The sequence below is a fragment of the Herpailurus yagouaroundi genome, unplaced genomic scaffold, assembly GCF_014898765.1.
Source record: "Herpailurus yagouaroundi ecotype Mexico unplaced genomic scaffold, PumYag 142, whole genome shotgun sequence".
NCBI lineage: Eukaryota > Metazoa > Chordata > Mammalia > Carnivora > Felidae > Herpailurus > Herpailurus yagouaroundi.
In genome coordinates, this window is record NW_024412397.1 from 49286527 (window position 1) to 49307539 (window position 21013).

The 21013-nt window shown below is 39.5% G+C and overlaps 1 protein-coding gene across 4 annotated transcripts in view; it reads right to left on the bottom strand.

Moving 5' to 3' along the window:
* RBBP8 (RB binding protein 8, endonuclease) overlaps positions 1-21013 on the bottom strand; it is a 119544-nt gene that overhangs the window by 27745 nt on the left and 70786 nt on the right. For all 4 annotated transcript variants that reach the window (XM_040479239.1, XM_040479238.1, XM_040479240.1 and 1 more), the window contains 3 exons: positions 8715-8890; positions 5026-5130; positions 511-608 (listed from right to left, as the gene is read on the bottom strand). In XM_040479239.1, the coding sequence (XP_040335173.1) occupies positions 511-608; positions 5026-5130; positions 8715-8890 (379 nt within the window). The remainder of the gene's footprint in view (positions 1-510; positions 609-5025; positions 5131-8714; positions 8891-21013) is intronic.

Sequence of the window (21013 nt, forward strand, 5' to 3'; positions counted from 1 at the left end):
TCTGATATAAAGAAGTACTAAAACAACAAAAATTAATTCATGGGATCAATTTCTGACCCAATCCCTAAGAATCAGGTGGCACAGAATCAGATGAATCCGAAGAATTCAGCCTGTTTTCCAAATCAAACCCTAATTTAAAGGATATTGAAAAATTCAAATAAATTCTGAAACCAACCTTAAGGTTTAAGTCTTCAGTTAGATGGAACAGGATAGGGGTAGGTAGGATAGAGTAAACAGGAAAGGGTTGGCCAAACCCTCTATGCCATCATCACTTCCCTAAAATTTTGACTCAACCCACAACCTATATGCCAAGAATTCTAAAGACTCCAGATTTCTGGGACTGCTGGAGTAGAGACTATAAATAGGCCTTTCTAACCACATCAATTTTGTTCTAGGTCTTTATCTGATGACCCTGGGATAAAATACTTTTTCTTTTGCTTAATACTCTAAACACCAACACTAAAGGATACCAATTAATTCATATTTTCACCAAACTAAACAATTACTTACAGATTCTTCTTGAACACTAAGTCCAAGTGTTTCAGCAACAACTGTAGCCAAATTAAAAGATGACTTATCAGTAGGACAATGGTTTGTTCCATGTGTTTCTAAGTTAGGAAAAAAAAAAAAAAACCCAATTATACAACTGTAGAAATGACATGTATTGAAAAATACAAAAAAGGAAAATAAAAGGCTCAAAGAACCACTTTACAAGATAGCACTGAATAATTTTAAAATTCTGTGCAAAACATCTGTGCCAAAAAGTCCAAAATATCTACTACAAATGGCAATAAATTGCAGGTATCTAACATCTACATCTGCCAAACTTTTTCAGCTAAGATTTCCTACTTTTCCTAAATGGACTGAATGCAATGGGCAGATTATTTTTCTCATTGTCACTCAGAAGAAAAAACAAACCCAAAAAATCATATATAATTGTGCTGGATTTCTTGTGCCCTAAGTTACAGCATGAATATAAAACCATATTTATAGTGCCTTTTATGACAATATACTTTGTAGAAGAGATTTTCAACTCTGCATTATTTTCAAGATTTAAGCTAAATACAGAAATCACCTGTGTTCAAGTATTTTACAAAGCTTTATATATGCAGAGTTTCAACCAGTCAACAAGTATTTATGGAGCACATACTATGTTCTAGGCATGTGTTAGGCACTTGATCAAAGGAAAAAAGGTTCTTGTCCTCAAGGAGCTTCAGGGCTTATACGGGTGAAACAGAAAGTAAAAAAGAGAATTGCAATAAAATGTGATACACATTAAAGGAACATTAAAGGTGCACATAAGTGTTGATTTAAACATAAAGAAAGGATTCCTAAATCTGCCTTGGGAATATCAAGGAAAGATACACTAAACGATGCCTAACCTGACCCTGGAAAGAAAGAGGAACTTGATAGGTCAAACGGGCTGGGGACAGAAAGAAGGATTCTAGGTACGTGTAAGGGTTCAGATATGTCAAACAAAATTGCATGTTTAGAGGGGCGCCTGGGTGGCTTGGTCGGTTAAGCGTCCGACTTCGGCTCCGGTCATGATCTCACAGTCCGTGAGTTCAAGCCCCGCGTCGGGCTCTGTGCTGACAGCTCGGAGCCTGGAGCCTGTTTCAGATTCTGTGTCTTCCTCTCTCTCTGCTCCTCCCCTGTTCATGCTCTGTCATAAATAAACGTTAAAAAAAAATTAAAAAAAAAATTGCATGTTTAGGGAACTATAGGTGTTTTAATTGCTGGGAATCAAAATGCAAAAGCTATAACAGTAGTACGATATGAGCCCAGACAGGTCAGCGAGGGATTTCTCTCTCTCCCACAGGGGTGTGGAGAGGTGAAGAGTGGAATCTATACTTTATTGGATTCAACTAGAGGGAATGGGAGATAATACAGAAGAACACAGACTACTTTTTCAGCTTTGAAGAGAAGCTGTAGCTAAGAATGGAGACAATTAAGAGAGGCGTTATTTTTATTCATATTTAGTCATTAAAAAAAATTGTTTATTTATTTACGTGGAAGAGAAAGAGATAGTGTGAATGGGGGAGGGGAAGAGGTAGAGGGAGAGAGAGAGATAGAGGGACAGAGAGAATCCCAAGCTGGATCTGCACAGTCAGCACGGAGCCCAAGGCAGGGCCCAAACTCACAAAACCATGAAATCATGACCTGAGCCAAAACCAAGGTTGGATGCTTAACCGACTGAGCCACCCAGCCGCCCCAACAGGGGTTATTTTTAAAAGATGGAAGATAACATGTGCATATTTTGAAAAGAACGAACCTGCAGAGAAGCTGAAGATTTAAGAGGGCAACAGAAGGAGCAAAATCCTGGCAGCAGTAGAGGAGAATATGCCCCAGAGTGCAGACAAGCAAGGATCTACCACTCAGTGTTACATCCTCAGCACCCTTTGCTAGACAGTCTGTCCTCCTCTCACACACAAATATGAAATGATTTCTTAGCTTTTAGAGTATAAGTTTTGTACTCATACTAAATGAGTAAGTGATTAACCTTGACCAACCCTTCCAACTGGCATCTGGATCCCATCTCCCCTTACCTTTTCACAGATGTAGTAACAGTTTCCTCTTTCCTTAGAGTGACTCATTTCTTTCTCTTTACTTGATCTTTCCATCAACATAAAAATATGCTGCATATGCTGTACTATCCCATCTTCTAACATCCTCGCTTGACCCATTTTCTCTCTAGCTACTGTCCCATTTTCCCCTCCCCTTTACCACAAAACATCTTGAAGGACTTGTTTACAAGTTCTCTCTGCTTTCTCTGATCGCTTCTCTTGAGCATGCAACAGTCTAGAGGAATACCATTACACTTTAATTTTTTTTTTTTCAACGTTTTTTATTTATTTTTGGGACAGAGAGAGACAGAGCATGAACGGGGGAGGGGCAGAGAGAGAGGGAGACACAGAATCGGAAACAGGCTCCAGGCTCTGAGCCATCAGCCCAGAGCCTGACGCGGGGCTCGAACTCCCGGACTGCGAGATCGTGACCTGGCTGAAGTCGGACGCTTAACCGACTGCGCCACCCAGGCGCTCCGATACCATTACACTTTAACAGTTCACGTTAACACTCAGAAGATCTGCATGTGACCAAATTCAATAGTGAATTTTCAGTCTTCATCTTGCCTGACCTATTAGCACAGTCTGCCAGTTGACCACTCCTTTCTCTCTCCACTTGGCTCAAAGGACACTACTTTATCTCAGTTCTTCTATCTCCCTGGCAGCTCCTTCTCTGGTTACTTACTTTGTTGGTTCCTCCTCATTTTCACAACCTCTAAAGCACCATCTAGAGAGCTGTAATATTGCCTCTGAAGAGGTGAAAAATGGTTATTTGAAAGCAAAATAATCTTTTTATACATAAAGCACTTACATACATACACTCATACAGTGTATAGGCAGTATTGAAATTTCATGGAAAAATAATTAGGGGAAAAAACATCTTAAAAGTTTAGTGTGGGGGTGGGAAAAATAGTTCAGAATCACTACTTAAATTTTTAAAAAATATTTATTTGAGAGAGAGAGAGAGAGAGAGTGTGAGCAAGTGCGGAGTAGGGGCAGAGAGAGAGAGAGGAAGAGTGAGAATCCCAAGCAAGTTCCACGCTGTCAGTGTAGAGCTCGACACAGGGCTTGATCTCACCAACCGCAAGATCATGACCTGAGGCAAAATCAAGAGTTGGACGCCCAACCTACTGAGCCATCCAGGCACCCCTTATTTTATTTTTTCTAAGTAGGCTCCACACCCAGCATGGAGCCCAACATAGGGTTCAAACTCATGACCCTGAGATCAAGACCTGAGCTGAGATCAAGAATTGGACACGTAACTGAATAAGTCACCTAGGTGCCCCTGAGAACCACTACCTTACATAATGAAGCACCCCAGAGCTTAGTACTTGAACTTCTTCTCTTCCCTATCTACATTCACTTGCTTGGTAATCTCATCCACCTACATGCTAACAATTTCCTTTCATATCTCCATCTTAGACCTTTCTAAACTCAGATCTAACTACTCATCCAAAGTCTTACCTGAATGACTCTCCAGTATCTCAGAGTATTCTCAAAACCAAACTTCTGATTTCTAACCACCCCTATCCCCACCTTTATTCTTCTTTTTTTTAATTTTTAAATATTTATTTATTTTTTGACAGAGAGAGACAGAGCACGAGTGGGGGAGGGGCAGAGAGAGAGGGAGACACAGAATCCGAAACAGGCTCAAGGCTCCGAGCTGTCAGCACAGAGCCCGATGCGGGATTGAACTCATGGACAGCGAGATCATGACTTGAGCCGAAGTTGGATGCTCAACCAACTGAGCCACCCAGGCACCCCTCTCCACCTCTATTCTTGAACCTGATACTCCTAGTCTCTTTCCTCTTAATAAACAGCAGCTCTAAAGAACAGAGTTGCCCAAACCAATCTCCCCTTCACTCACACTGTTCTGCCCTAGTCATGAAGGCTTCCTTACCATCCTTCATAAAGAACCAAATAGCATGCTCATCTGAAGGCCTACGAGCTCTGACTTCTCTACCTGGGATGCTCTTTCCCCCTATGTCCATATGACTTCTTTGCTTCCGTAAATCTCTCCTCAAGCGTCACTTTTTAAAGTGAGGCTTTCTAGTCTCTCTTCTGACCCAGCTTCAGAACACTTGCTTCTACCTAATATGTATTCATTTTCTTTCTCCCTCAACTAGATTACAACCTCTACGAAGTTAAGGGCTTTGTTTTCTTCAGTACCTGGTATACAGTAGGTACTCAAGTATTTGTTGAATGAATGAATAAACCACAGTAAAGCCTGTTTACTTAAAATTATTAGCAATCTGTATTAACATGGCTAGGGATATTAATATGACTACAGATATTAATATGAATAATGGGACATTATTTTCCAATGTGAAAAAGATTACTACACAACCAACAATACAAACAAAATCATATGGAAAATATTGTGTAATTCAGACTTCTGGCCACTCTTCCTTACCAGTAACCACAAATTTTAAACTTACGAAGTAAATCTCAATATGCTTACTAGACACTGGGGATTGACTCTGATCACAAGTGTCAGCCACCAGAATTTCACTTTCATTAGGTTTATTCTGTGGATGAATTGAAGACTTTGGAAGTTTTCTGAGTTCTAAGGGGAAAAAAAGAAATTACATATAAACAAACAATTATGATACAAAATATTATTTTGATAAGCCAATACAAACCTGTCCTTAAGTGCATTAGAAGTATTATTTTATTGATTCTAATAAAAAGTTCATTCCTTTGGTATCACTAAGAAACAAAGCTGGAAGTTAGGACAGAGAGAGGGACTAGAACAGATAAGCTTCTTCTGACCTAAGTTTCCTAGAGTTGTAATGTTTTAATGCATCTTTTCCTTATGTATTTTTTGGAAATCAGTCAGGTTCATTTAAAATGAATACTGCATCATATACCTCTGCAATCTTTTTTAGAGCTTTTATTTTCTGGAAGGAAATCCTGAAACATGCTTTTTCAGAAAGCATTCCAATATTTAAGGATTTAATTCAAAGAAAACCAAAAGAAGCACAGAGTAAAGGGAAATAGACTTATTAATTATAACTAGAAAATAATATTATAATACACTATAAACTTTAAAATAAGCAAGGGTGAGGGGCCACCTGGGTGGCTCAGTTGGTTAACGTGTGACTCTGGATTTCCATTAAGGTCATGATCTCATGGTTTGTGACTGTGAGCCTGGTATTGGGCTCTGCACCCACAGTGCAGAGTCTGCTTGAGATTCTCTTTCTCTCTCCCTCTCACTCTGTCCCTCCTCCACTCTCTCTCTCTCAAAATAAATAAATAAACTTGAAAAAAAAAAAAAGCAAGGGTGTGGGAATGCAAGCTGGTGCAGCCACTCTGCAAAAACAGTATGGAGGTTCCTCAAAAAACTAAAAATAGAACTACCCTACGACCCAGCAATTGTACTACTAGGCATTTATCCACAGGACACAGGTGTGCTGTTTCGAAGGGACACATGCACCCTCATGTTTATAGCAGCACTATCAACAATAGCCGAAGTATGCAAAGAGCCTAAATGTCCATCGATGGATGAATGGATACAGAAGATGTGATGTGTATACACACACACACACACACACACACACACATACACACACAATGGAGTATTACTCAGCAATCAAAAAGAATGAAATCTTGCCATTTGCAACTACGTGAATGGAACTGGAGGGTATTATGCTAAGTGAAATTAGTCAGAGAAAGACAAAAATCGTATGACTTCACTCATATGAGGACTTTAAGAGACAAAACAGATGAACATAAGGGAAGGGAAACAAAAATAATAAAAAACAGGGAGGGGAACAAAACAGACAAATATGGAGAACAAACAGAGGGTTAGTGGAGGGGTTGTGGGAGGGAGGATGGGCTAAATGGGTAAGGGGCACTAAGGAATCTACTCCTGAAATCACTGTTTCACTATATGCTAACTAATTTGGATATAAATTTTAAAAAATAAAATATAAAATTAAAAAAAAATAAGCAAGGGTGCCAACTAGTCATTAAATCAGTTTTAAAATAATTTGCATGGCTCAAAATGGTTATATTTATACACATATATACACACACATATATTTTAATTTTACTGACTGATGTCACTTTATTTAAATAAATTAGTTTAAAATTAAATTTTAAATAAAACAATTTTTTTTTTTAATTTAAAGAGAGAGGGAGAGTGCAGAAGCCAGGGAGAGGGAGAGACAGAGAGAGACAGAGACAGAGAATCTCAAGCAAGCTCCATGCTCAGTGTGAGATCACTACCCATGATGAAATCAAGAGCTGGATTCTCAACTGAATGAGCCATCCAGGCACCCTGATCTTATATTTTAAAACCAAAATTTCAGATCCCAAGTAAAAATGATTAGAGCAAGATTAAAAAAGACAAATTAAGTTTTAAAATAGTTACAGGTTGTTCTCATATGATAAAGAAATAAACCGGAAGCAATCATATAAGATATAAAACAAGACTTTCCTAATAAAGAAAATTGTGATGATTTGTTTTTCTAGGTATTCTTACAGATGGATTTAAACATGATCTAAATTATAAATGCTTATCTACAGTGATTCTGTCTGATAGACTAAAAGGCGAATAAATGTTCATTTACTTAAATGTTTATTTTGAGAGAGAGAGAGAGAGAGAGAGAGCGCGCGAGCATGAGAGGAGGAGGGACAGACAGAGTGAATCTCAAGCAAGCTCCACGCAGTCAGTGCAGAACCTGATGTGGGTCTTGATCTCATGAGCCGTGAAATCATGACCTGAGCCGAAATCCAGAGTTAGACACTTAACCAACTCAGTCACCCAGGCACCCCTGAATGTTCATTTTAGATCCAAGACCTTCTATTTTACTTTAGTTCCTAATTACATGTAAGATTTTTAACAGTTCTTTTGTCTTCCACTAGATGGTGATGAAAGCTCATATAAAATGGGGGGGGGGGGAAAGGTGTCAATTTTCCCATATCAAAGAATAAGATCTACTTATTATTTTAAAGGCATAGCTACGGTAAACAGTTTATTTTGAATTATGAAAACATCTCCAGAAGTACGTACACCACTTCCCTCCAAATGCTTTCCTTGTTATAAATAATTAGGGTTAAAAATAAAAGTCTTTGCCATTTACTCCAGATTTACTCCAGATCAACATTAAAAGAAATAATCATTGGGGCGCCTGGGTGGCGCAGTCGGTTGGGCGTCCGACTTCAGCCAGGTCACGATCTCGCAGTCCGTGGGTTCGAGCCCCGCGTCGGGCTCTGGGCTGGTGGCTAGGAGCCTGGAGCCTGTTTCCGATTCTGTGTCTCCCTCTCTCTCTGCCCCTCCCCCATTCATGCTCTGTCTCTCTCTGTCCCAAAAATAAATAAACGTTAAAAAAAAAAAAAAAAAAAAAGAAATAATCATTGCATCGTATCACATGATAAATTTCAGGGCTACATGCAAAGGTAGTTCCAAAGTATTTAACAGAAATGGTAAATGGGCCTGGAATTAGAAATATGCCACTGATAAGCCATAAAGTTTATACTTTATAGAGCCATTTCTTGGTCACCATCAATCACTACAAATTATAAAAAAAATAGCCAGTTAGAACTACTGGTGGGAGTAGCTATACTTAACGCACGGGAAGTACAAAAGTTTAGAGCCAAGAGGATCTTTATTTGAATTCTGATTCATCTACTTACTTGACAGGTGATCCTGAGTGAATTATTTAACCCCTCCAAAGAGTGTACCTTTCCTCATTATAATGAAGATGTTGACAGCTCCCTTCCAAGCTTGTCATAAGAATTAAAATCTAGTAATAATGCATTCAAATCGCTCAGTGTATTATTACCTGGCACACAGGTGAAAATTAATGTTAAATTCCTTTCCCCTTTCCTTCTAATCCCACTCAGATATATATACCCAGGAATATTTTTTAAATAAAAGGAAAAAAGAAAAAAAAACATGTACCACATTTATAAAATGCTGGATGTTTACATATTCAGATAAGCAATGAAGGCCTGTACATAATCTAGACAGAAAAAGCCTTCCCAGTCACTTCACTAATGGAAGTTAAACTTACAGTTGTAATAGAAGCTCCCTGACTGATGACTATCTTCCTTCCACTAGATGGAATAACAGAAAAACTCACCATACAAAAGAATACTTTTTCATATGAAACCAGATAACTAAAATGAAACTCCAGTCCTTACCGTTTGTACACACAGACTCTTCCAGCTCAGTGTGTGTGTGTTCTATGTATCGGACATGGAGGTTCTCCTTTCTTCGTAGCCGGTTAATGCCAGAAAAGGAAAAGGCTGTTATTGGTGAATCTGGAATAACGTTTTCCTCAGATTCAAGATCAGTTGCTTGATGCTGTTGATCATTCCTAGAGGAAAATAATGGCAAATGGAAAAAAAAAATTAATTCAACAAATATTTACTAAAACATCCCTACCTAGTATGGAGCTACAAAAGAACATAGGTATAAAGCTATGAGAGATGCAATTCCTTGCGTTTAATGTTCCAAATCTAAATATAAGGATTAGAGAAGTACTCAAATGATTAGAGTACCAATTGGGGAATATTATTGTGAGAAGTGAAGTACAAAGTGTAGTTGGTGGTACCTTGAGGTAAAATTAAAAGAATCTCAAATGGCAGAGAAAATGAGCAGAGGATCCACACACCTGAGTAAAGGCACGCAATGCTGTGTACTTGGTGTTAGAGGAGGGCAACCTGAAACTACATGAAAAAGAGCCTTGATTAAGTGCGTGCATAATTTAGAAAGCAAGAGGAAAAGAACTGATGAAGGTTTCACAGCATGGAAGTAACGTGACAATGTAGCAGCAAGACTGCAACACTGACTGGAACAGAAAGGAGGCAAGGAATCAATTAGGCAGTGGCTATAAAGGTCCAGGCAAGAGTTTCTGGGGGTTTGAACTAGAATGTTGAGAATAGCTATGGAAAGGAAGGGACCAATATTAAACACTGGCAGAATTAACATGACTTGGCAAGTGACAAATAAGGGGCGATGAATAATACTAACACTGATAATATTATTGTTGGAGGTTTATACTGTTGGGTACTGTTCAAAGTGCTACGTGCATCAGTTTAATTATCACAATTGTAGGAGCTATTAATAGTACTCTCATTTTACAAATGAGAAAGTTAAATCACTTACTAAAATAGTAAGGAGCAGAAGCAGGATCTAAATCCCAGCAGCCAGATTCCAAAGGACAGTACTGCTAAACATTCAATATGTTATCCTTAGTACAGACTATGAGACGAATGACCGATCACAAGTAGGATTCAAACTTTGAGTTTCTACTGCTACTTCTATCCAGGCCCCCTTAGAGTCTACTCTCAACACATCAGTCAGAAAAGTCTTATTGATACTTAGTCATATCATGTCACTCCTGATTAAAACCTGCCTTATCTCCCCATTTCACTGGAAACACAAGCCAAAGCCCTATAAATGATTCACAAGGTCCTACATGATCTCATTGTCTCCCTCCCCCATTACCTGGGACCTCTTTTTATACTATACTCCAATCACCCTCACTTCCTCAAGGTTCCTCAACATACCCAACTTGAGTTCTTTCTCTAGCTCTTCCTTCTGCTTGGAATGCTCATCCCTAGACATCACTTACTTAGTGATCTCATTTCTTTCAAGTCTTTGCTGAAGTTTTACTTTCTCATCAGTGCCTATCTTAAACATGCTATTTAAAACTGTACCCTCTTGGGACTCCTGAGTGGCTCAGTCAGTTAATTTTCCGACTCTTGGTTTCAGCTCAGGAGGAGTTCATGATCTCACAGTTCTTCAGGACGAGCCCTGCGTTGGGCTCAGTGCAGAGCCTGCTTGGGAATCCTCTCTCCCCCTCCCCCACTCATGCTATCTTTCTGTGTCTCTCAAAAAAAAAAAAAAGTGGGGGGTCTTAAAAAAATTGTAACCTCCTTCCCATACCTTAGGTACTCCTGTTACTTGTTATTTTGCTATTTGCTTTATCCATGGTATTTATGGCTTTTGAATATAGTATATAATTGACTTGTCTATTGCTCACCTGCCAGAATGTAAGCTCTAAGAGGATAAAGAATCTTTGGTTCATTGTTACATCAAGTGAACATGAGTAGGCACTTGGTATGTGCTCAGAAAATATTTGTTGAATGAAGGAATATGAGAGATCCCCAGATTTCATTAGAAAAATAAATTTGTGTTGATTCAGGCATATGTTTTTGCCCAACTCAATTCAGGACCAATGGTACCTAAAGACTGGGTTTGGACTGAATTGTGGTTATTGAGTAAATAATTAATTTTTACTCAATTGAGTTTCCCATTACTGACTTTATTGACCAATTCTTACTAGTTGGTCAGGCATTTAGGCTTTATGTGACAAAACCAGTCTGTCTATTATACTCATTATCAATTTGTAGTACTATTTCCAAACAAAAAGTAATGAACATCTTATAACTATGACCAACAGAGATTTAAAAAAAATTACAAGATTAATTACTCCTAACACAGATTTGTATCTTAATTTCCTGGGTAACACCAGTATTACTTGTGGTCTGTAATCCTATATTCTATACTGAGGAAAATCTTTAGAGCTAATATCTAATTTTTAACTGTCTTATTCTGGAAAAACAGAGTAAGTTAAGGTCATATGAGAAAGACTTATAAATTAATGGAGTGTGAAACCTACCCAACCTTGCTTTAACTAATCACGTCAGAGGCTATCCACCTATTAGTCATGAAAATTCAACCTGGAACATGAATGAGTCACAAGAAACTGATTTCCTGGAACAGTCAATCTATAAGTAGCTGGGATCACAAAAGGAAAACAAAAACAAACCCCCAAAAAACCTAGATCTAATTAGAGGTGCAAACTAAGTAAACAAGTGCTGGCTTTATCTTCTTTTGCCATAAAAGGGGGAAAAAAACCAAATAACTTCCATATATTAACAAAGTTTCTTCTTTAAAGCATTAGATCTCACTCAGATTTTCTGAGAAACGTTAAAAAGTTCATGCCACAGCTTTAGTTAATTATATACACTGGTCATCTTTCTTCTTTCACTTTTCTAACAGCCCAAGAGTAAATTTTTGATTGTCTGTTTTATTTGTTGGCCTTCCCTGCTTAAATTCCTGTCACAACAACTTTAGTTGTTCTTTTTTTCTAAAGACCTATAAAAGTGCAGAGTCTCCCTCTGTAAAGAGTCTACAAAAGTTTTTAACATTCAGCTTTTTTCCTCTGAAGAACTTACAGTGGGTTAAAATATAATTTAAACTTAATGGAATAGTTATAGCCATTAAGTTCACTTAAACATTTTGGTTTTCAAAAAAAGGAAAAAGGTCTGTAGGCTATAAACTATTGAGTCCAATATCTGGATCTTTTGGAAGTAGTATAAGTTTATAATATGAATAATTCAAGTAAGACTAATTTTAGGGGCGCCTGGGTGGCTTAGTCGGTTGAGCATCCGACTTCGGCTCAGGTCATGATCTCACGGCTTGTGAGTTTGAGCCCCGTGTTGGGCTGTGTGCAGACAGCTCACAGCCTGGAGCATGCTTCGGATTCTGTTTCCCTGTCACTCTGCCCCTTCCCCACTCATTCTCTCTCTCAAGAATAAACATTAAAAAATTGAAAGACTAATTTTCAAAAGTAGAGCTATTAAACCAGTTGTACTTAGGGCCTACTTAATTGAACATCTAGCTTTCTCAGGAAGGCATGTGACAGTGACTCTCTTGATACCATCTCATGAAGAGTGATAATGAAGGAAACGCCTCAGGGCTCCATCCTCAGGCAGATTTTATTTAACATTTTTTAAATGATTTGGATGCAGGGTACTTAATGGAATATTCACATTTGTAGAAGACATAAAGCAGAGAATGAAAGCTAACCTAACAGATGGCAGGAAAAAAATCAACACATGAAAGACCCCCAAAGGTTGGAATAATGGGCCAAATCTAACAAAACAAAATAGAGCAGGAGAAATGTGAGATTATAAACTTCAATGAACTGAATCACAAAAGAGAGAATCCAGGCTCTGCCACCTACACAGGTAGATAACCTTCTGAGGCTGTTTTAGCACAAAATTATAGAAAGAGTATACAGTCTCTGAAGTGAGGTACACCTGGGTTCAAATGCTAGGTCTGACACTTACAAATCACACTGGGTAAATCAGTTAACCTTTCTGAGCCTTAGTACCTTATCTATAAAGTATGGTACTGTACTCTTCTGCTTCCTTTTTGTAGGAAGGCTGTGAAAAGGAAGCAATATATGTAAAGTCATAATCCAATGCCCAAATAATAGTATTTAATCAATAGTGCTCTTCTATTTATTTTTTAAAGATTCAAAAAAAAGTTTATTTGTGCATTATATGCCAACAAATTGGGCAATCTGTAAAAAATGGGATAAATTCCTAGAAACATATAAACTAACAAAACTGAAACAGGAAGAAATAGGAAATTTGAACAGACCCATAACCAGTAAAGAAACTGAATCAGTTTATCAAAAATCTCCCAACAAAGAGTCCAGGGCTGGATGGCTTCCCTGGGGAATTCTACCAAACATTTAAAGAAGAGATAATACCTATTCTTTTGAAGCTATTGCAAAAAAAATAGAAATGGAAGGAAAACTTCTAAACTCATTCTATGAGGCCAGCATTACCTTGATTCCAAAACCAGACAAAGACCCCACTAAAAAGAAATACAGACCAATTTCCGTGATGAACATGGATGCAAAAATTCTCAACAAGATACTAGCAAACTGGATCCAACAATACATTATAAGAATTATTCACCATAATCAAGTGTGATTTTTTTTCCTGGGCTGCAGGGCTGGTTCAGTATCTGCAAATCTATCAACGTGATACATCACATTAATAAAAGAAAGGATAAGAACCACATGATCCTCTCAATAGATGCAGAAAAAGCATTTGACAAAACATAGCATCCTTTCTTGATAAAAACCCTCAAGAAGGTAGGGATAGAAAGGACATACCTTAACGTCATAAAAGCCATATACGAAAGACCCACAGCTAATATCATCCTCAATAGGGAAAAACTTGGAGCCTTTCCCCCTGAAATCAGGAACACAACAGGGATGTCCACTCTCACCACTGTTGTTGAACATAGTGTTGGGTGTCCTAGTCGAAGCAATCAGACAACAAAAAGAAATAAAAGGCATCCAAATTGGCAAGGAAGAAGTAAAACTTTTACTCTTTGCAGATGACATGATACTCTATGTGCAATACCTAAAACACTCCATCAAAAAACTGCTAGAACTGATACATGAATTCAGCAAAGTATAAAAACCAATGTCATAAAACCAATGACAGAAATCAAATGCATTTCTATACACTAATAATGAAGCAGCCGAAAGAGAAATCAAGGAATCTATCCCATTTAAAATTGCACCAAAACCCATAAAATATCTAGGAATAAACCTAACCAAAGAGGTAAAAGATCTGTACACTGAAAACTATAGAAAGGTTATGAAAGAAACTGAAGAAGACACAAAGAAATGGAAAAACATTCCATGCTCATGGATTGGAAGAATAAATATTGTTAAAATGATGATACTACCCAAAGCAATCTATACATTCAATGTAATCTCTATCAAAGTAACACAAGCAGGGGCGCCTGGGTGGCTCAGTCATTTGGGCACCCGACTTCAGCTCAGGTCATAATCTCACAGTTCATGAGTTCCAGCTCCTCATCAGGCTCTGCAACTGCTGGTGTGGAGCCTGCTTGGGATTCTTGCTCTCTCTCCTTCTCGCTCTGCCCCTTCCCCACTTGTTCTCTCTCTCTCTCTCTCAAAATAAGTAAAATTTTAAAAATAATAATAAAATAAAAAAAAAAATACCAGCATTCCTCACAGAGCTAGAACAAACAATTCTAACACTTGTATGGAACCAGAGAAGACTCCAAATAGCCAAAGCAATCTTGAAAAAGAAATCCAAAGCTGGAAGCATCACAATTCTGGGCTTCAAGCTATTTTACAATGCTGTAATCATCAAGACAGTATGGTACTGGCAAGAAACAGACACACAGATCAATGCAACAGAATAGAGAACCCAGAAATGGACCCATAAATATATGGCCAACTAATCTTCAGCAAAGCAGGGACGAATATCCAATGGAAAAAAGACAGTCACAGTTTAGCAAATGGTGTTGGGAAAACTGGACAGTGACATGCAAAAGAATGAACCTGGACCACTTTCTTACACCATACACAAAAATAAACTCAAAACGGATGAAAGACCTACATATAAGATAGGGAACCATAAAAATCCTAGAGGAGAAAACAGGCAACAACCTCTTCGACCTCAGCTTCAGCAACTTCTCACTGGACATGTCTGAGAAAGGGAAGGGAAGGAAGGCAAAGGAAACATGCCTGGAGGCAAGGGAAACAAAAGCAAAAAAATGAACTGCTGTAACCTCATCAAAATAATAAACTTCTGCACAGTGAAGGAAACAATAAAACTAAAAGGCAACTGACGGAATGGGAGAAGGTATTTGCAAATGACATATCAAATAAAGGGTTAGTATCCAAAATCTATAAAAACCTTGGGGCGCCTGGGTGGCGCAGTCGGTTAAGCGTCCGACTTCAGCCAGGTCACGATCTCGCGGTCCGTGAGTTCGAGCCCCGCGTCGGGCTCTGGGCTGATGGCTCAGAGCCTGGACCCTGTTTCTGATTCTGTGTCTCCCTCTCTCTCTGCCCCTCCCCCGTTCATGCTCTGTCTCTCTCTGTCCCAAAAAAATAAATAAACGTTAAAAAAAAAAAATTAAAAAAAAAAAACCTTATCAAACTCAACACCAAAAAACAAATAATCCAGTGAGGAAATGGGCAGAAGATGTGAACAGACACTTTTCCAAAGAAGACATCCGGATGGCCAACTGACACATGAAAAGATGCTCACCATCACTCGTCATCAGGGAAATACAAATCAAAACCACAGTGAGATACCACCTCACACCTGTCAGAATGGCTAACAGCAACAACTCAGGCAACAACAGACATTGGCGAGGATGCAGAGAGAGAGGATCTCTTTTGCACTGCTGGTGGGAATGCAGACTGGTGCAGCCACTCGAAAACAGTATGGAGGTTCCTCAAAAAATTAAAAACAGAACTTCGCTACGACCCAGCAATTGCACCACTAGGTATTTATCTAAGGCATACAGGTATGATGTTTTGAAGGGGCACATGCACCCCAATGTTTATAGCAGTGCTATCAACAATAGTGAAAGTATGGAAAGAGCCCAAACGTCCATTGATGGATGAATGAAGAAGATGTGGTATATATATACAATGGAGTATCCTATGACCCAGCAATTACACTACCAGGTATTTATTCAAAGGATAGAAAAATGCTGAATTGAAAGGGCATATGCCCCAATGTTTACATCTGCATTATCAACAATAGCCCAATTATGGAAAGAGCCCAAATGTCCATCAACTGACAAATGGATAAGGAAGATGTGGTGTGTGTGTGTGTGTGTGCACGTGTGTGTGTGCACACACATACACACACAATGGAATATTACTTGGCAATCAAAGAGAATGAAATCTTGCCACTTGCAACAATGTCGATGAAACTGGAATGTATTATGCTAAGCAAAGTAAGTCAGAGAAAGATAAGTATCATATGATTTCACTCATATGTGGAATTTAAGAAACATAATAGACAAACATAGGGGAGGGAAGGAAAAATAAGATAAAAACTGAGAGAGAGGAAAGTCATAAGAGACTCTTAAATGCAGAGAGCAATTGAGGGTTACTAGAGGGGTGTTGGGTGGGGAATGGACTAAATGGGTAATGGGCATTAAGGAGGGCACTTGCTGGGATGAGCACTGGTGTTGTACGTAAGTGATGAATCACCAAATTCTATTCCTAAAACCATTATTACACTATGTGTTAAATAACCTGGATTTAGGGAGAGGAGGGAAGATGGCGGCGTAGGAGGATGCTGGGCTCACCGCGCGTCCTGCTGATCACTTAGATTCCACCTACACCTGCCTAAATAACCCAGAAAACCACCAGAGGATTAGCAGAACGGAGTCGCCGGAGCCAAGCGCAGACGAGAGGCCCACGGAAGAGGGTAGGAAGGGCGGCGAGGCGGTGCGCGCTCCACGGACTGGCGGGAGGGAGCCGGGGCGGAGGGGCGGCTCGCCGGCCAAGCAGAGCCCCCAAGTCTGGCTTGCAAAAAGCGGAGGGGCCTGACGGACTGTGTTCCGACAGCAAGCGCGACTTAGCGGCTGGGAGGTCATAAGTTAACAGCTCTGCTCAGAAAGCGGGAAGGCTGGAGGACAAAGGGAAGGAAAGCTGCTGAGCCCCCGGACGACAGAGCTCAGTTTGGTGGGGAACAAAGGCGCTCGCCAGCGCCATCTTCCCCGCCCATCCCCCAGCCAAAATCCCAAAGAGAACCAGTTCCTGCCAGGGAATTTGCTCGCTCCGCGCAAACACCCAACTCTGCGCTTCTGCGGAGCCAAACCTCCGGCAGCGGATCTGACTCCCTCCTGCTGCCACAGGGCCCCTCCTGAAGTGGATCACCTAAGGAGAAGCAAGCTAAGCTTGCCCCTCCTGCCCCTGTGCACCTTGCCTACCCACGCCAGCTAAGACGCCAGATCCCCAGCATCACAAGCCTGGCAGTGTGCAAGTAGCCCAGACAGGCCACCCCACCCCACAGTGAATCCCGCCCCTAGGAGAGGGGAAGAGAAGGCACGCACCAGTCTGACTGTGGCCCCAGCGGTGGGCTGGGGGCAGACATCAGGTCTGACTGCGGCTCCGCCCACCAACTCCAGTTATACACCACAGCACAGGGGAAGTTCCCTGCAGGTCCTCACCACGCCAGGGACTATCCAAAATGACCAAGCGGAAGAATTCCCCTCAGAAGAATCTCCAGGAAATAACAACAGCTAATGAGCTGATCAAAAAGGATTTAAATAATATAACAGAAAGTGAATTTAGAATAATAGTCATAAAATTAATCGCTGGGCTTGAAAACAGTATAGCTGACAGCAGAGAATCTCTTGCTACAGAGATCAAGGGACTAAGGAACAGTCACGAGGAGCTGAAAAACGCTTTAAATGAAATGCATAACAAAATGGAAACCACCACAGCTCGGATTGAAGAGGCAGAGGAGAGAATAGGTGAACTAGAAGATAAAGTTATGGAAAAAGAGGAAGCTGAGAAAAAGAGAGATAAAAAAATCCAGGAGTATGAGGGGAAAATTAGAGAACTAAGTGATACACTAAAAAGAAATAATATACGCATAATTGGTATCCCAGAGGAGGAAGAGAGAGGGAAAGGTGCTGAAGGGGTACTTGAAGAAATCATAGCTGAGAACTTCCCTGAAGTGGGGAAGGAAAAAGGCATTGAAATCCAAGAGGCACAGAGAACTCCCTTCAGACGTAACTTGAATCGATCTTCTGCACGACATATCATAGTGAAACTGGCAAAATACAAGGATAAAGAGAAAATTCTGAAAGCAGCAAGGGGTAAACGTGCCCTCACATATAAAGGGAGACCTATAAGACTCGTGACTGATCTCTCTTTTGAAACTTGGCAGGCCAGAAAGAATTGGCACGACATTTTCAGTGTGCTAGACAGAAAAAATATGCAGCCGAGAATCCTTTATCCAGCAAGTCTGTCATTTAGAATAGAAGGAGAGATAAAGGTCTTCCCAAACAAACAAACACTGAAGGAATTTGTCACCACTAAACCAGCCCTACAAGAGATCCTAAGGGGGACCCTGTGAGACAAAGTATCAGAGACATCACTACAAGCATAAAACATACAGACATCACAATGACTCTAAACCCATATCTTTCTATAATAACACTGAATGTAAATGGATTAAATGCGCCAACCAAAAGACATAGGGTATCAGAATGGATAAAAAAACAAGACCCATCTATTTGCTGTCTACAAGAGACTCATTTTAGACCTGAGGACACGTTTAGATTGAGAGTGAGGGGATGGAGAACTATTTATCATGCTACTGGAAGCCAAAAGAAAGCTGGAGTAGCCATACTTATATCAGACAAACTAGACTTTAAATTAAAGGCTGTCACAAGAGATGAAGAAGGACATTATATAATAGTGACAGGGTCTATCCATCAGGAAGAGCTAACAATTATAAATGTCTATGCGCCGAATACCGGAGCGCCCAAATATATAAAACAATTACTCATAAACACAAGCAACCTTATTGATAAGAATGTGGTAATTGCAGGGGACTTTAACACCCCACTTACAGAAATGGATAGATCATCTAGACACACGGTCAATAAAGAAACAAGGGCCCTGAATGAGACATTGGATCAGATGGACTTGACAGATATATTTAGAACTCTGCATCCCAAAGCAACAGAATATACTTTCTTCTCGAGTGCACATGGAACATTCTCCAAGATAGATCATATACTGAGTCACAAAACAGCCCTTCATAAGTTTACAAGAATTGAAATCATACCATGCATACTTTCAGACCACAATGCTATGAAGCTTGAAATCAACCACAGAAAAAAGTCTGGAAAACCTCCAAAAGCATGGAGGTTAAAGAACACCCTACTAACGAATGAGTGGGTCAACCAGGCAATTCGAGAAGAAATTAAAAAATATATGGAAACAAACGAAAATGAAAATACAACAATCCAAACGCTTTGGGACGCAGCGAAGGCAGTCCTGAGAGGAAAATACATTGCAATCCAGGCCTATCTCAAGAAACAAGAAAAATCCCAAATACAAAATCTAACAGCACACCTAAAGGAAATAGAAGCAGAACAGCAAAGGCAGCCTAAACCCAGCAGAAGAAGAGAAATAATAAAGATCAGAGCAGAAATAAACAATATAGAATCTAAAAAAACTGTAGAGCAGATCAACGAAACCAAGAGTTGGTTTTTTGGAAAAATAAACAAAATTGACAAACCTCTAGCCAGGCTTCTCAAAAAGAAACGGGAGATGACCCAAAGAGATAAAATCATGAATGAAAATGGAATGATTACAACCAATCCCTCAGAGATACAAACAATTATCAGGGAATACTATGAAAAATTATATGCCAACAAATTGGACAACCTGGAAGAAATGGACAAATTCCTGAACACCCACACACTTCCAAAACTCAATCAGGAGGAAATAGAAAGCTTGAACAGACCCATAACCAGCGAAGAAATTGAATCGGTTATCAAAATCTCCCAACAAATAAGAGTCCAGGACCAGATGGCTTCCCAGGAGAGTTCTACCAGACGTTTAAAGCAGAGATAATACCTATCCTTCTCAAGCTATTCCAAGAAATAGAAAGGGAAGGAAAACTTCCAGACTCATTCTATGAAGCCAGTATTACTTTGATTCCTAAACCAGACAGAGACCCAGTAAAAAAAGAGAACTACAGGCCAATATCCCTGATGAATATGGATGCCAAAATTCTCAATAAGATACTAGCAAATCGAATTCAACGGCATATAAAAAGAATTATTCACCATGATCAAGTGGGATTCATTCCTGGGATGCAGGGCTGGTTCAACATTCGCAAATCAATCAACGTGATACATCACATTAACAAAAAAAAAGAGAAAAACCATATGATCCTGTCAATCGATGCAGAAAAGGCCTTTGACAAAATCCAGCACCCTTTCTTAATAAAAACCCTTGAGAAAGTCGGGATAGAAGGAACATACTTAAAGATCATCAAAGCCATTTATGAAAAGCCCACAGCTAACATCATCCTCAACGGGGAAAAACTGAGAGCTTTTTCCCTGAGATCAGGAACACGACAGGGATGCCCACTCTCACCGCTGTTGTTTAACATAGTGCTGGAAGTTCTAGCATCAGCAATCAGACAACAAAAGGAAATCAAAGGCATCAAAATTGGCAGAGGTGAAGTCAAGCTTTCGCTTTTTGCAGATGACATGATATTATACATGGAAAATCCGACAGACTCCACCAAAAGTCTGCTAGAACTGATACATGAATTCAGCAAAGTTGCAGGATACAAAATCAATGTACAGAAATCAGTTGCATTCTTATACACTAACAATGAAGTAACAGAAAGACAAATAAGGAAACTGATCCCATTCACAATTGCACCAAGAAGCATAAAATACCTAGGAATAAATCTAACCAAAGATGTAAAGGATCTGTATGCTGAAAACTATAGAAAGCTTATGAAGGTAATTGAAGAAGATTTAAAGAAATGGAAAGACATTCCCTGCTCATGGATTGGAAGAATAAATATTGTCAAAATGTCAATACTACCCAAAGCTATCTACACATCAATGCAATCCCAATCACAATTGCACCAGCATTCTTCTCAAAACTAGAACAAGCAATCCTAAAATTCATATGGAACCACAAAAGGCCCCGAATAGCCAAAGGAATTTTGAAGAAGAAGACCAAAGCAGGAGGCATCACAATCCCAGACTTTAGCCTCTACTACAAAGCTGTCATCATCAAGACAGCATGGTATTGGCACAAAAACAGACACATAGACCAATGGAATAGAATAGAAACCCC